Source organism: Bombyx mori, chromosome 11 (genome assembly GCF_030269925.1).
Source record: "Bombyx mori chromosome 11, ASM3026992v2".
Lineage (NCBI taxonomy): Eukaryota > Metazoa > Arthropoda > Insecta > Lepidoptera > Bombycidae > Bombyx > Bombyx mori.
Window position 1 is genome coordinate 18,269,246 of NC_085117.1, and position 13,851 is coordinate 18,283,096.

At 37.8% G+C, this 13,851-nt stretch overlaps 1 protein-coding gene across 3 annotated transcripts in view; it reads right to left on the reverse strand.

Annotated features, from left to right (window-relative positions):
- The window catches only part of LOC101737606 (adenylate cyclase type 2), a 240,287-nt gene that overhangs the window by 194,207 nt on the left and 32,229 nt on the right, over positions 1-13,851 (reverse strand). Inside the window, exon 1 of one of the 3 annotated variants that reach the window (XM_062671269.1) lies at positions 7,453-7,613. The exons of the other annotated variants lie outside the window; for them this stretch is intronic. Within the exon in view, the coding sequence (XP_062527253.1) occupies positions 7,453-7,483 (31 nt within the window). The 5' untranslated portion in view covers positions 7,484-7,613. Of the gene's footprint in view, positions 1-7,452; positions 7,614-13,851 lie in introns of those variants that run through there. 3 annotated transcript variants of the gene reach the window in all.

A 13,851-nucleotide genomic window follows, 5' to 3' on the forward strand; every position in this document is an offset into this window, starting at 1 on the left:
GGCGATTTTCAGCTCATGTATAAAGAAAACAGACAGACGGAGTAATTCATACAGTGTACGAGTTCTGACAGTCACTCAAAACCAAGTGATTCAGCTCGTATTTTTATCTATGGTGATAAAAAGCCTACTGAATTTATTTCGCTAGTATCTTTTCTGGCGATATGAACACGTATATATGCAAAAATTCTTAAAGCACTATATCTGATGTCGTTTATTGTATTAGCTCTCATGGCAACTGGCGGAAACCTCCTTACATTCAAAATGTATTTGTCATAATATTATTGGCATCATAAATATGATGGCAGCTCATAGCGTCGCTTCCAGCCTATTTTCATAAGTTGACCACTGTACATGGTGTCTGATCTTGTCTCGCCTGCACCTCATCTTAGTGTCTGATTAACTGCCTTTTTGACTTTTACTGTATAGAGTTTCCCGGAAGGAGAATTGAAACTTAAATTCCTATGCCTCCTATTATCTTCTGATTAAGTACGTTGCGGAAGTCATGACAAATTATCTTGTTATTGATTTATCTGAACCCCATTGTTTTGTATTTTCGTATTGGCGGCTATTCATTCATTATGTAAGAGATACAGTGCTATTACTTTACTTAAGTCTGCCATTTACATCTATTTGTACATAAGTAGCAGGCAAATACCCAAAGATGTAATATGATAGCTTCAATTAGCATTTGATTTCTGACTTACTACTAAATGGGTAGCCTTTAGTTTAAGACGATAGATTTTAGCTAACTATGTAAACGGCAATCGATGATTTTGTATACATTACAGATATCAATATTTTATTTGGAATTTAGGTATCGGCTAACCAAGAATTAAGTGATCGCGGACTTAAATTTATTTATGGATTAGAAAATAAACTTTCCTGCGAGTCTGAAGATTTAATGATACTCTCAATATACAACTCTGACGTTGTTAGTGTTTCGGCCAAAACAAACAGATTAAATTAAAATTGTATGACTGACTGCGGAGTGACTTTGGCGGTGATGCCTTGAGTTCATTTATTTCCATTTGTTAATTGGTGATCGTGGTTTACAGTGACTATGGATTTTCGGGACTGGTACAACGTTGACTCGTCGATGATAGAGATTTGGCGGTGTAGATAATATTCAAGTGATAAGCGAACGTACTAATATCGAAGTCCTGAAACTTAGATTTTCTTCTGCAATATAGCCGTGATTATTTCTTATTTTAGTCAGGATCACTAATGCATACCATAATGGTACCAGGAGCGTGGGGCGTCCTCTAACCAGGTGTACCGACGACTTAGTGCGCACGGCGGGAAGTCGTTGGATGCGGAAGGCGGAGGATGGCATTATGTGGAAGGCATTGGGGAAGGCCTATGTCCAGCAGTGGGCAGATCAAGGCTGATGATGATGATGACTAATGCATAACGTTAACGAGGTTAGCTTTAATGTTGTTACACAGAAACGACGAAAGATAAGTTTGAATAGGTCGAAATTTTTAGTGGATATATACGCCACACAGCGACTAGTCAGTGGGGGGCATTTACATTGTTTATGCCTACGGGCTCCGGTGGTCATTTAAAACTGGTTGCCGTGAGCTTATCTATTCAAGCAATAAAAAAAAATCATAATTTTAGCGAATGTGTAAGGCAGACGAACCAAAATACCAACCGATCAAGATCGATATGCCAATAATCAAAATTGAAGTGTCTTTTATTCGAGTAGACATTTACAGGTACTTTCGTGTATCTATTGGTTTTACGACCGATTCGGAAAGGGGTCGTTTTCAGATTTGGAGCCAAAAGCGAGTTATTTGGTTTAACTCTCATAACCTTAATGTTACCGTAATTATAAGTACAGTAAATTTGTGTTGTCATGACAACAGGCACGGGGTCCTATAACTATATATTCGTAAACATTGTTAAATTAGGAGTTATATGTACATTAAAAGTTACCCCAAATCTCATTCGTATCACTAATTGGAAATTCAAATTCTAACTCGTTTGCTATTTTTCCAGTAATGCGTGTTGAAATTCGGCAATTTTATTTAATCAGTATATAAAACAATAATAAAGGAAAACTAACTGGATATTATAACATTATTAAAAATAAAAGAAGTACGATTTCTAAGCTTTTTAAAAAAGTTTCTATTTAAACTGTCATCCGGGTTGGCGTTATCAAATGCGTAAATGAAAAATATAAATGAATATTATATACCTAATATTATCAATAAATGAGTGATTGACTTGATTGTGATGAAGCATTTTTTATTCAGAGCACGCCTAAATACAAAAAAGTGGAAAATTAGAGAAAGTTTAAATTCATGAAATCGTCACTTTTTTGGCCGCAAAATTGAAAACGACCCAATGCTGTTTCATAAATGTGAAGAATCGAAGGCCGTCGCTTCTTCTTCGTGAAGACATCGACTGCGTAACTCATGATAGAGGTTTCATTCTAAAGTCTTTTTTTTCCTACCTAAGCTTGAGAGGCTATTTCAGCGTAACCTTGACTAGTAGGTGAGCTCACGGGGCTCAAACCGGAGTGATGCTAACACTGACCCTAGCAAGAGCAGTGCTTTGCAGAATCTACCACCGGATCGGAAACGCGTCCCACTGAGAAGATCCGCCGAGAAACTCAGCGGGCTTTGTCTATGGGTTGATTCGCTGGTAGAGCCCTTCGTCGCAAGCGACGGATTCGACGAGGACGCTGACCGGTGCTTGCGGTACCTAAAAGCACCGTTAATGGATCGGGAGGATCCGTAATGACGTGTTTTGGGCTTCTGAAGTATATGAATCGCGACAGCCACTTAATACCTCGACGACCATGAACTTACGTACAGAATTCAAACAACATTCGCACGTTTCGCCCTTGAATTTTTGCTATGAAACCCTAGTTTATTATCGTGAAGCATCGCGTGTGTAATATTCATACACATTATACTCGCCGAGCGCACACTTCAGCTAATTACATTGACCGACCGACCTTCGTAATTCATAATGCGTTGTGACTTAATCGATTAATACATTAAACAAGTTATATTTACAAAGAAACTAGTGCGGGACTCCCAAAAGATCTGAAATTACTTTCACATACAGTTTTCACACCGGCAGATAGGCACAGCCCAACGCACATATTAAAATAGTCATAAAGAGGCACTTTTAAATCGTCATGACTTGTGCATCGATCCGGAATACAGTTTCACCGCTGAGAATAAATAATACGCAAGAAATTCAGGACTTGGTATTTTCCAATCTTCAGTGATCTCTTAATATATTTTTTTATTGCCCTTGTAGGCAACCGAGAATACGGCCCACCTGATGGTGAGTGGTTACCGTCGCCCATGAACTTCAGCAATGCCAGGGGCAGAGCCAAGCCGCTGTCTACCGAAAGCCAAGCCGCTGCTTACCGAGCCAAGCCGCTGCCTACCGAGCCATGCCGCTGCCTACCGAGCCATACCGCTGCCTACCGAGCCAATACTTGATATTCGACTGTATTCATTAACATTTTAAGATTTAAATTCCTTTTAGCTATTGAGCTCGTTTATCCATACGCTAAGGAAAAAAAAAGATAATAACTCATGATAAGTATTCGTTAGTAACAAAATCACTTATTTTACTCTCAGCTACTCAATTATTTATCTACTATATTTACTTATATATTCCAATAAAGTAATTTTGATGGTATTTGTTGTCAATTGAGCTCACAGTACTATTTGCCACCAAGTGCTCACGTGCCCCTAAGGCTATATAGGTAGACAATGCAACTCTGAAATCCGTTAGGTTAGTGCACAATCCATATGAAAGAGAATTTTGAGAAAGAGAGATTGCACACCGAATCATAGTCAACATTGAGAAATAATCAACAAGCCTCTATCGCTTTTCATTACTATTTTATAATTACTTCCAATATTATTAACAATTAGAGATATGTAACATAAACAAAAGTCTATATCCGTCTGAGAAGCAACTTCACAAAGCCCACTTTCCTTGCCTACCCCTAAAGCGTCCTAACCCACTGCGTGTTTGATCAATCAAAAACGAATATAGACACTCCTGTTCAGTTTCCCTCTACAAAAATTAAGTATTAACGTAAACAGAGAAGAAAAATCAATCAATTTCGCAACTCCACGAGACTTTAAGTGGCACCGAATCTCAGATATCTGAGAAAAATACATAAAATTGAAGTATTTGTCTGATTTTTTCTGTTTATTCTGGATAACGCGCGAAACGTTTATTGTTTTTGGGAGTTCTTTTTTTTTCTTGCTTAGATGGGTGGACGAGCTCACAGCCCACCTGGTGTTAAGTGGTTACTGGAGCCCATGGACATCTACAACGTAAATGCGCCACCCACCTTGAGATATAAGTTCTAAGACCTTAGTATAGTTACAACGGCTGCCCCACCTTTCAAACCGAAACGCATTACTGCTTCACGGCAGAAATAGGCAGGGCGGTGGTACCCGCGCGGACTCACAAGAGGTGATCGACCTTAAATTACATTGATCTACAAGTCTGAAGTATTTTCTTTGGTTATCGCGAAACGTAGGCATACACTTTAATACTTTTATTGTTTAATCTCGTGTTTTTCTTTCACTAGATACTTTGAATGTATGGATAATAATACTAACTCGGTGGTCTCAAACCACGAATACGATAAAGTTTTAGCGTGCGCCACAAAAGCGTTTGTAACAAACATACACCTTTTGTCCCGAGAATCACACTTTCGTGGTATTGACGGCCACACTTTCATCCCCAACATCCCTTTCGTATATTTACCTTAACACACAAATGGCCTACGAAAGACGAGCAAAGAATAATTCAAATTAGAATCCAAATAGTATTATTCTCTTCGATTTCGGCAGTAATCCGTGACCACAAAAACTGTAATGTATTGGAAACGTCAGAAATAATGTAATGATAACCAAAAAAAATAGACGAAATTTAACGCAGTTTTAATTTTGATTATTTTATTTACCGAGTACGGCGGCAAGTGGACGTCTAAAAAGCGTATCATATAAAACTAAATTTAACCAAAATGCTATCAAAATTATTTTATGTTTCTGAAACGCGTATGTTCTGTTGCGAACTAGGAAGCGTTCGGTTTCCCCTTTGGAATTTGATCTTGGGCTCGCATTGACATCGGTGTCAATGTCGTGCTTCGACAGTGAACAGTTTATATATAACTCTGCGTAATTGAGTATTAGCACTCCTCACACAACCAAAGCGTCCCAATGGGGAGCGCGCTAGAATATCAGGACAGAACAATTCTGTCTACATTCTTAGCCTATCTATTACAAATCAAAATTACTGTATCCGGGCACTAAAATTCACTCGGATCTCGTATCATTCTCCTGCCCTTCTCCCAGTCAGCTGGGGTCGGCGCAAATGTTTTCTCCTTCCATACTCTTTCTTTCTTAAACCATTTCTTCGCTCACACCCCTCTTACACATATCGTCTTTCACGCAATCCATCCATTTTTTCTAAAGTCTACCTCTTCCTCTTCATAACTTGAATCTATTATTTGAAATTATGTCATATATACACTTGAATTTATTCTTAATTATCTTGATTATCACTTTGTACTTTGTCACCTTGTGAACAATTGAAGACGATCATCGCTAAAGATTCATTAGTATGAATTATATTAGTATATAGCGCTGTATCGAGTTACATACTTTTTGATTACCGGTGACCCGAAGGTCTTGCCATCTTTACCAGAACGCGTGGACTTGAAAAGGCCTCAACCAGGAAGGACCGGGCTTGCTATCTGGGAGTGCCTAACGAGACCTAATCAATCAATGGCGGCTGCTTCGTGAGTGCTACATAATGAAAATGCTATTAGCGCGATTCAGGCATTTGCCAAATATTTTCTATTCTATCATGACAGCTACCTCAGGAGAACTGTCATCGGTCACTGATACGTTATGTTAATTTACAAGTTAGTCAGACGTGTTTAATATGGTGAAAAGGAATATTAATAAAGAATAGTTTAAAAAAACTAACAAAATACGCTTTTATAGAAAGGGGTGCTTTTCAGGATATTATCAAAATAACCTTTCTACTCATATATGTTCATAAAATATTTATAACTACTGGTACCATGCACCCCACGCTTTTATTCCTTTTTTTTTTTTCTTACACTATTTTTAATTTAAATTTATTAAAATTTATTTTCTATTTTTTAGTTGGATTTTCTATAAAAGCGTATTTTGTTAGTTTTTTTAAAGTATTATTTATTTTTCATTTTTTAGTTGAATTTCAATTTTTTAATTATTTTTTTAAATGTTGAATTGTCATCGGTCTTTATAACCATATACCAAATTTCGAGTTAATCCGACGTTTTGAAGGGGTTCAAAATCACGTTCAAAGATTCCGTTACAAACATACATACGTCTGAAGTTTTTTTTTTTTTTTGTCAGGAGGAAATCGCCGGACTCCCACCCTCCACTGGGGATGGAGGGTGGGGCATATCTGAAGCTAATAAAATCGTATTAAAAAGAACTTCCGTCATGATTTATTAGTATTCAAGTTTTCGAAGCAATTGTTTTTCGGTTGGTTTTTTTTAAATTTCCTTCTACATAAAATATTTCCGACATATTCGTTAACGTTTTGCTGATATCAAATGCATTTACATGTCGACTTGACAAAAATCGAATCGTATTTTCTTCTTTGTAATTCAACTTTATTTATTCAATCGTCTATGTATAATAACTGCTGAAACTCCATTTAATAAAAAACCAGAATACACCCAAACTACATTTAATTTTACATAACAAAGCTCATAGTTAAATGTAACACAGCGTAATTACTTCCTACGACTTGTCTTACCTTAACCGCGGTATACTTTATGAAAACTTATGAATTTGACGTGAACATTTTGATATTTGTTTTTATATATACTCGTATAATTATACTTCAGAATGAATAAACAATAAAAGATTAATTGAATTTTCTATGATTTAATAAAAAAATAACATTTAAAACCTTTAATCCATTTTAAAATTAATATAAAAATTAAACAGTATTATTATCTATACTAATATATAAATCTACAGTGGTTTTTTACGGATGTTAAGTTATAACTACTGAACCATTCATCCGACTGACTTGAAACTTGGTATCCATCTAGAAAATACATGTACTTAATGGATAGGCTAATATTTATATGAGTGTTGGACTCCTTAATAATAATGACAATAAATAATAATGTTAATTTTAAATGCCCAGCGAAGCGAGCGAGTACGGCTACTGAACTCTCTTTCCATTCAATGACAGACAGGTGATTTAGTCTAAGAAAAATAATTTTTTAAACTAAAGAGTTTTAAAGATCTTAAGTGATATAGGTTTTTCTTCACATACATAATATGACATACCACGTCAAAATGAATTATCAACTTTTATTTATCTAAGACAAAAATCACTTTAAGAACTATGTACCTACGAATATAACGAAGCCTAAAAACATTGACTTACCTTCGATACTGTCAACGTCCATATCCGCCATGCTTCAATTAAAACTTCACCACATTAAAACATATTCGAAACAAAATCATGAACACGATATAACAGTAGCGAACTCGCAAACTTCGTTTGATATTGCAATAAGCCGCGCGCGTCCTCCCGCCACGACCGCCCTATACGGACTAAACGCGGACGGAAAACATAAAGGGAAACTTATCTGAAACTCTTTACAGATCTTACATTAGTAACTAGCTGACCCGGCAGACTTCGTAGTGCCTCAATCGCTAAATAAAACACCTAAACTTTTGTATAAAATAAACTTAAAACAAACAAAAGGAATTTGTCCTACGGGGGACACATGAAAGGAAAAATAAAATTGTTATTTTTATTTAATTCCGAGTATTTTCATATTTATCTACCTTTTAAACCTTCTCTGGACTATCACAAATAATTCAAGAGCAAAATTAGCCAAATCGATCCAGCCGTTCTCGAGTTTTAGCGAGACTAACGAACAGCAATTCATTTTTATATGTATAGAAGAAGAAGATAGTAATAATGTTTAAAATTAAATTAGAACATCACGCAGAGCAATGAGATCCTATTTAACATGTAAAATAGCAGAAACTTAGAAGTCGTCGTGGCCTAAAGGATAGACGTCCGGTGCATTCGCATGTAGCGATGCACCGATGTTCGAATCCCGCAGGCGATGTCCAATTTTTGTAATGAAATACGTACTTAATAAATGTTCACGATTGACTTCCACGATGAAGGAATAACATCGTCTAATACAAATCAAACCCGAAAAATTATAATTTGCGTAATTATTGGTGGTAGGACCTCTTGTGAGTCCGCACGGGTAGGTACCACCTCCCTGCCTATTTCAGCCGTGAAGCAGTAATGCGTTTCGATTTGAAGAGTGGGGCAGCCGTTGTAACTATACTGAGACTTTAGAACTTGTATCTCAAGGTGGGTGGCGCGTCTACGTTATAGATGTCTATGGGCTCCAGTAACCACTTAACACCAGGTGGGCTGTGAGCTCGTCCACCCATCTAAGCAATAAAAAAAAAGCTCTTTATTGAGATAAAAAAATAAATAAATAAATGTAACGCGTTAATCATTTTTAAACACCTCATAAAAACTCAAATGGTAGAACATACGTAAAAGTACTTAATATGTTATGGCGGAGATCAAAGTTTGTTTACAGCTGTACACGCTTCAACCTAAGAACGGTCGTACAGGAAATTTGGCACTTTCTTTGTACGCGGATTCTTCTTCATGAATAAAATATAACTGACGTTGCAGCTGTTTAATCATCGAAGTGAAGAACAAAAAGAGATACTCAAGACGTACCGAAGAAGCACAACGCGTGTTTCAAAAGAAACATTTCTTTAACTTGTTCTACATATTTAATTTCTACCGCGATCAAGAAATTATATTTCCTTTCAATCCAATACTACCATGCCTCGTCTTCAAAATATTAGAAGACTGTACCTTACTCATAGGTCGTGATTTTAGCAAGTGTGAACACTGTGACATGACCATCTCCAAACGAGACTTGCGAAGAGTATTCAAGGGTAGGCAGCGACTTTGCTATGCCCCTGGGATTGCAGACGTCCATGATCAACGTTAACCGCTTACCATCAGGTGGGCCGTATGCTCGTCTGCCTACAAAGGCAATAAAAAACAAAAACAAAAAACTTGTATATTTGCGTAACTACTAATGGTAATATCGTGAGTTCGCAAGCCTATGTATCATCCTGCGTATTTCATTTGAACTCTGTGGCTACGTTAACCACAAAGAATCTGGTGGGCCGATACCGATCCAATGCATTAGCAAAAAATCTCGTTCACAGCATTCACAATTTTAAGTGGATAAAATTAAACCCACCAAAATTATAATTTGCGTAATTACTGGTGGTAGGACCTCTTGTGAGTCCGCGCGGGTAGGTACAACCGCCCTGTCTATTTCTGCCGTGAAGCAGTAATGTCTTTCGGTTTGAAGGGTGGGACAGCCGTTGTAGCTACACTGAGACCTTAGAACTTATATCTCAAGGTGGGTGGCGCATTTACGTCGTAGATATCTATGGGCTCTAGTAACCACTGAACACCAGGTGGGCTGTGAGCTCTTCCACCCATCTAAGCAATAAAAAAATAAAACAAAAAAAAGATGTAAAAGGCATCCTTCGTCGTATCTATAGGGCTGTGACTTGATCTGCCCACCAAAGTCAATGCACAGATAAATCTACTTCAATTGTGAACACACACGTACACCAGATACCTACTCGTAGTAATAATTTATATGGCAGTAGCGAGACGCGGGAAGCATTCGCGATTCGCAACTGTCATGTCGGGGGCTATATATGAAATATACAACTGGGAAAATGCCTCGCGCCCTACATAACCTAAGCTAAAGATGCTATACTAGAAAACTCTGCTAAAGTACAAAAAAAAGCGAACAAACAAGTGTAACTGTAATTAAATATTTGTATATTATAGATACAGGAATAAATAAGTTATTAGATAGAGATATAAGATGTTTGTAATTGTTATTAGGTTTGGTATTATGGCAGTTTTTTATTATTATTGCATATGTCGCTGTACGATCTCACAACCCACCTGGTATTAAGTGGTTACTGGAGCCCGTAGACATCTATAACTTAAATGCCGACACCCACCTTGAAACATGAGGTCTAAGATCTCAGTATAGTTACAACAGCTGCCCCACCCTTCAAACCGAAACGCATTAATACAATTGAGGTTTTTTTAATAGCCTTAATGGTTGGACTTGGTAACGGCCCATCTGGTTTTAAATTGTTACCGGAGCCCGCAGACATTTATAACGTAAATGCCGCCACTCACCTTGAGACATGAGTTCTAAGGTCTAAGTTTTTACAGTAGATCGACCACCTCAACCCTTCAAACGGAAACGGATTCCTGCTTCACGACAGTAATAGGCAAGGCGGCGGTACCTACCTGTGTGGGCTCGCAAGACCACAGTGTAAAACCAGAAAGAAATTTTAAGAAAAGACGTTAAGGTCTTAGTAATTCATCGGAAAAGTAAATGAAAAGTATTTTCCGACATGTAGTGCTGTACAAGTTTCAAACTAAACCAAAGTTGTAGGAAAACTTATAATTATTGATATAATCCACCTTGTTTAGTCGTTAGATGCCTTGACTACAATTTGGTCGGAGTCATAATTTATATTAAACATATTTGACATTCGGGGTCTAGACATACTAGTATTCGTTTTTGTACGTAATTGCATTTCTGACATTCGTAGCATATGAAAGAACATGCTAACTTTAGGTCGGTGAATGTGGAATATTTTAATACATACAATAGAATTGTACTATTAGAAGTAAAAAGCCTTTAGTGGTATTTTTTACACTACACAAAATCAAATTGTGCGTGGAAACTGCGAGAAAACACGCAAAGGGCCAAATGGCCTAGCCTTTTCTCGAATCAATAGCAAGTATTGATATATACCAGCCTACTGAGTTTCTCGCCGGATCTTCTCAGTGGGTCGCGTTTCCGATCCGGTGGTAGACTCTGCGAAGCACTGGCTCTTGATAGGGCCAGTGTTAGCAACAACGTCAGGTTTGAGCCCCGTAAGCTCATGATATGGTCTCTCAAGACCATCAGCTTAGGTAGGGGAAAAAAATGTTGTTCGAAATCGTGTATTTGTTTTAAAATACCAAAAGCCGATCGACAATCTGACAATTAATTAATTTCGTTGAATATCTAATAAAGTCACGCGGGGACTTTGAAGTCGTTGTGGCCTAAAGGATAAGACGTCCGGTGCATTCGTATCTAGCGATGCACCGATGGTCCAATCCCGCTGGCGGGTACCAATTTTTCTAATGAAATACGTACTTAACAAATGTTCACGATTGACTTCCACGTTGAAGGAATACACGATGTGTAATGAAAATCAAACCCGCAAAAAATTCTAATTTGCGTAATTACTGGTGGTAGTGACCTCTTGTGAGCCCGCATGGGTAGGTACCACCACCCCGCCTATTTCTGCCGTGAAGCAGTAATGTGCTTCGGTTTGAAGAGGGGGGCAGCCGTTGTAACTATACTGAGACCTTAGAACTTATATCTCAAGGTGGGTGGCGCATTTACGTTGTAGATGTCTATGGGCTCCAGTAACCACTTAACACCAGGTGGGCTGTGAGCTCGTCCACCCATCTAAGCAATAAAAAAAAAGCTCTTTATTGAGATAAAAAAATAAATAAATAAATGTAACGCGTTAATCATTTTTAAACACCTCATAAAAACTCAAATGGTAGAACATACGTAAAAGTACTTAATATGTTATGGCGGAGATCAAAGTTTGTTTACAGCTGTACACGCTTCAACCTAAGAACGGTCGTACAGGAAATTTGGCACTTTCTTTGTACGCGGATTCTTCTTCATGAATAAAATATAACTGACGTTGCAGCTGTTTAATCATCGAAGTGAAGAACAAAAAGAGATACTCAAGACGTACCGAAGAAGCACAACGCGTGTTTCAAAAGAAACATTTCTTTAACTTGTTCTACATATTTAATTTCTACCGCGATCAAGAAATTATATTTCCTTTCAATCCAATACTACCATGCCTCGTCTTCAAAATATTAGAAGACTGTACCTTACTCATAGGTCGTGATTTTAGCAAGTGTGAACACTGTGACATGACCATCTCCAAACGAGACTTGCGAAGAGTATTCAAGGGTAGGCAGCGACTTTGCTATGCCCCTGGGATTGCAGACGTCCATGATCAACGTTAACCGCTTACCATCAGGTGGGCCGTATGCTCGTCTGCCTACAAAGGCAATAAAAAACAAAAACAAAAAACTTGTATATTTGCGTAACTACTAATGGTAATATCGTGAGTTCGCAAGCCTATGTATCATCCTGCGTATTTCATTTGAACTCTGTGGCTACGTTAACCACAAAGAATCTGGTGGGCCGATACCGATCCAATGCATTAGCAAAAAATCTCGTTCACAGCATTCACAATTTTAAGTGGATAAAATTAAACCCACCAAAATTATAATTTGCGTAATTACTGGTGGTAGGACCTCTTGTGAGTCCGCGCGGGTAGGTACAACCGCCCTGTCTATTTCTGCCGTGAAGCAGTAATGTCTTTCGGTTTGAAGGGTGGGACAGCCGTTGTAGCTACACTGAGACCTTAGAACTTATATCTCAAGGTGGGTGGCGCATTTACGTCGTAGATATCTATGGGCTCTAGTAACCACTGAACACCAGGTGGGCTGTGAGCTCTTCCACCCATCTAAGCAATAAAAAAATAAAACAAAAAAAAGATGTAAAAGGCATCCTTCGTCGTATCTATAGGGCTGTGACTTGATCTGCCCACCAAAGTCAATGCACAGATAAATCTACTTCAATTGTGAACACACACGTACACCAGATACCTACTCGTAGTAATAATTTATATGGCAGTAGCGAGACGCGGGAAGCATTCGCGATTCGCAACTGTCATGTCGGGGGCTATATATGAAATATACAACTGGGAAAATGCCTCGCGCCCTACATAACCTAAGCTAAAGATGCTATACTAGAAAACTCTGCTAAAGTACAAAAAAAAGCGAACAAACAAGTGTAACTGTAATTAAATATTTGTATATTATAGATACAGGAATAAATAAGTTATTAGATAGAGATATAAGATGTTTGTAATTGTTATTAGGTTTGGTATTATGGCAGTTTTTTATTATTATTGCATATGTCGCTGTACGATCTCACAACCCACCTGGTATTAAGTGGTTACTGGAGCCCGTAGACATCTATAACTTAAATGCCGACACCCACCTTGAAACATGAGGTCTTAGATCTCAGTATAGTTACAACAGCTGCCCCACCCTTCAAACCGAAACGCATTAATACAATTGAGGTTTTTTTAATAGCCTTAATGGTTGGACTTGGTAACGGCCCATCTGGTTTTAAATTGTTACCGGAGCCCGCAGACATTTATAACGTAAATGCCGCCACTCACCTTGAGACATGAGTTCTAAGGTCTAAGTTTTTACAGTAGATCGACCACCTCAACCCTTCAAACGGAAACGGATTCCTGCTTCACGACAGTAATAGGCAAGGCGGCGGTACCTACCTGTGTGGGCTCGCAAGACCACAGTGTAAAACCAGAAAGAAATTTTAAGAAAAGACGTTAAGGTCTTAGTAATTCATCGGAAAAGTAAATGAAAAGTATTTTCCGACATGTAGTGCTGTACAAGTTTCAAACTAAACCAAAGTTGTAGGAAAACTTATAATTATTGATATAATCCACCTTGTTTAGTCGTTAGATGCCTTGACTACAATTTGGTCGGAGTCATAATTTATATTAAACATATTTGACATTCGGGGTCTAGACATACTAGTATTCGTTTTTGTACGTAATTGCATTT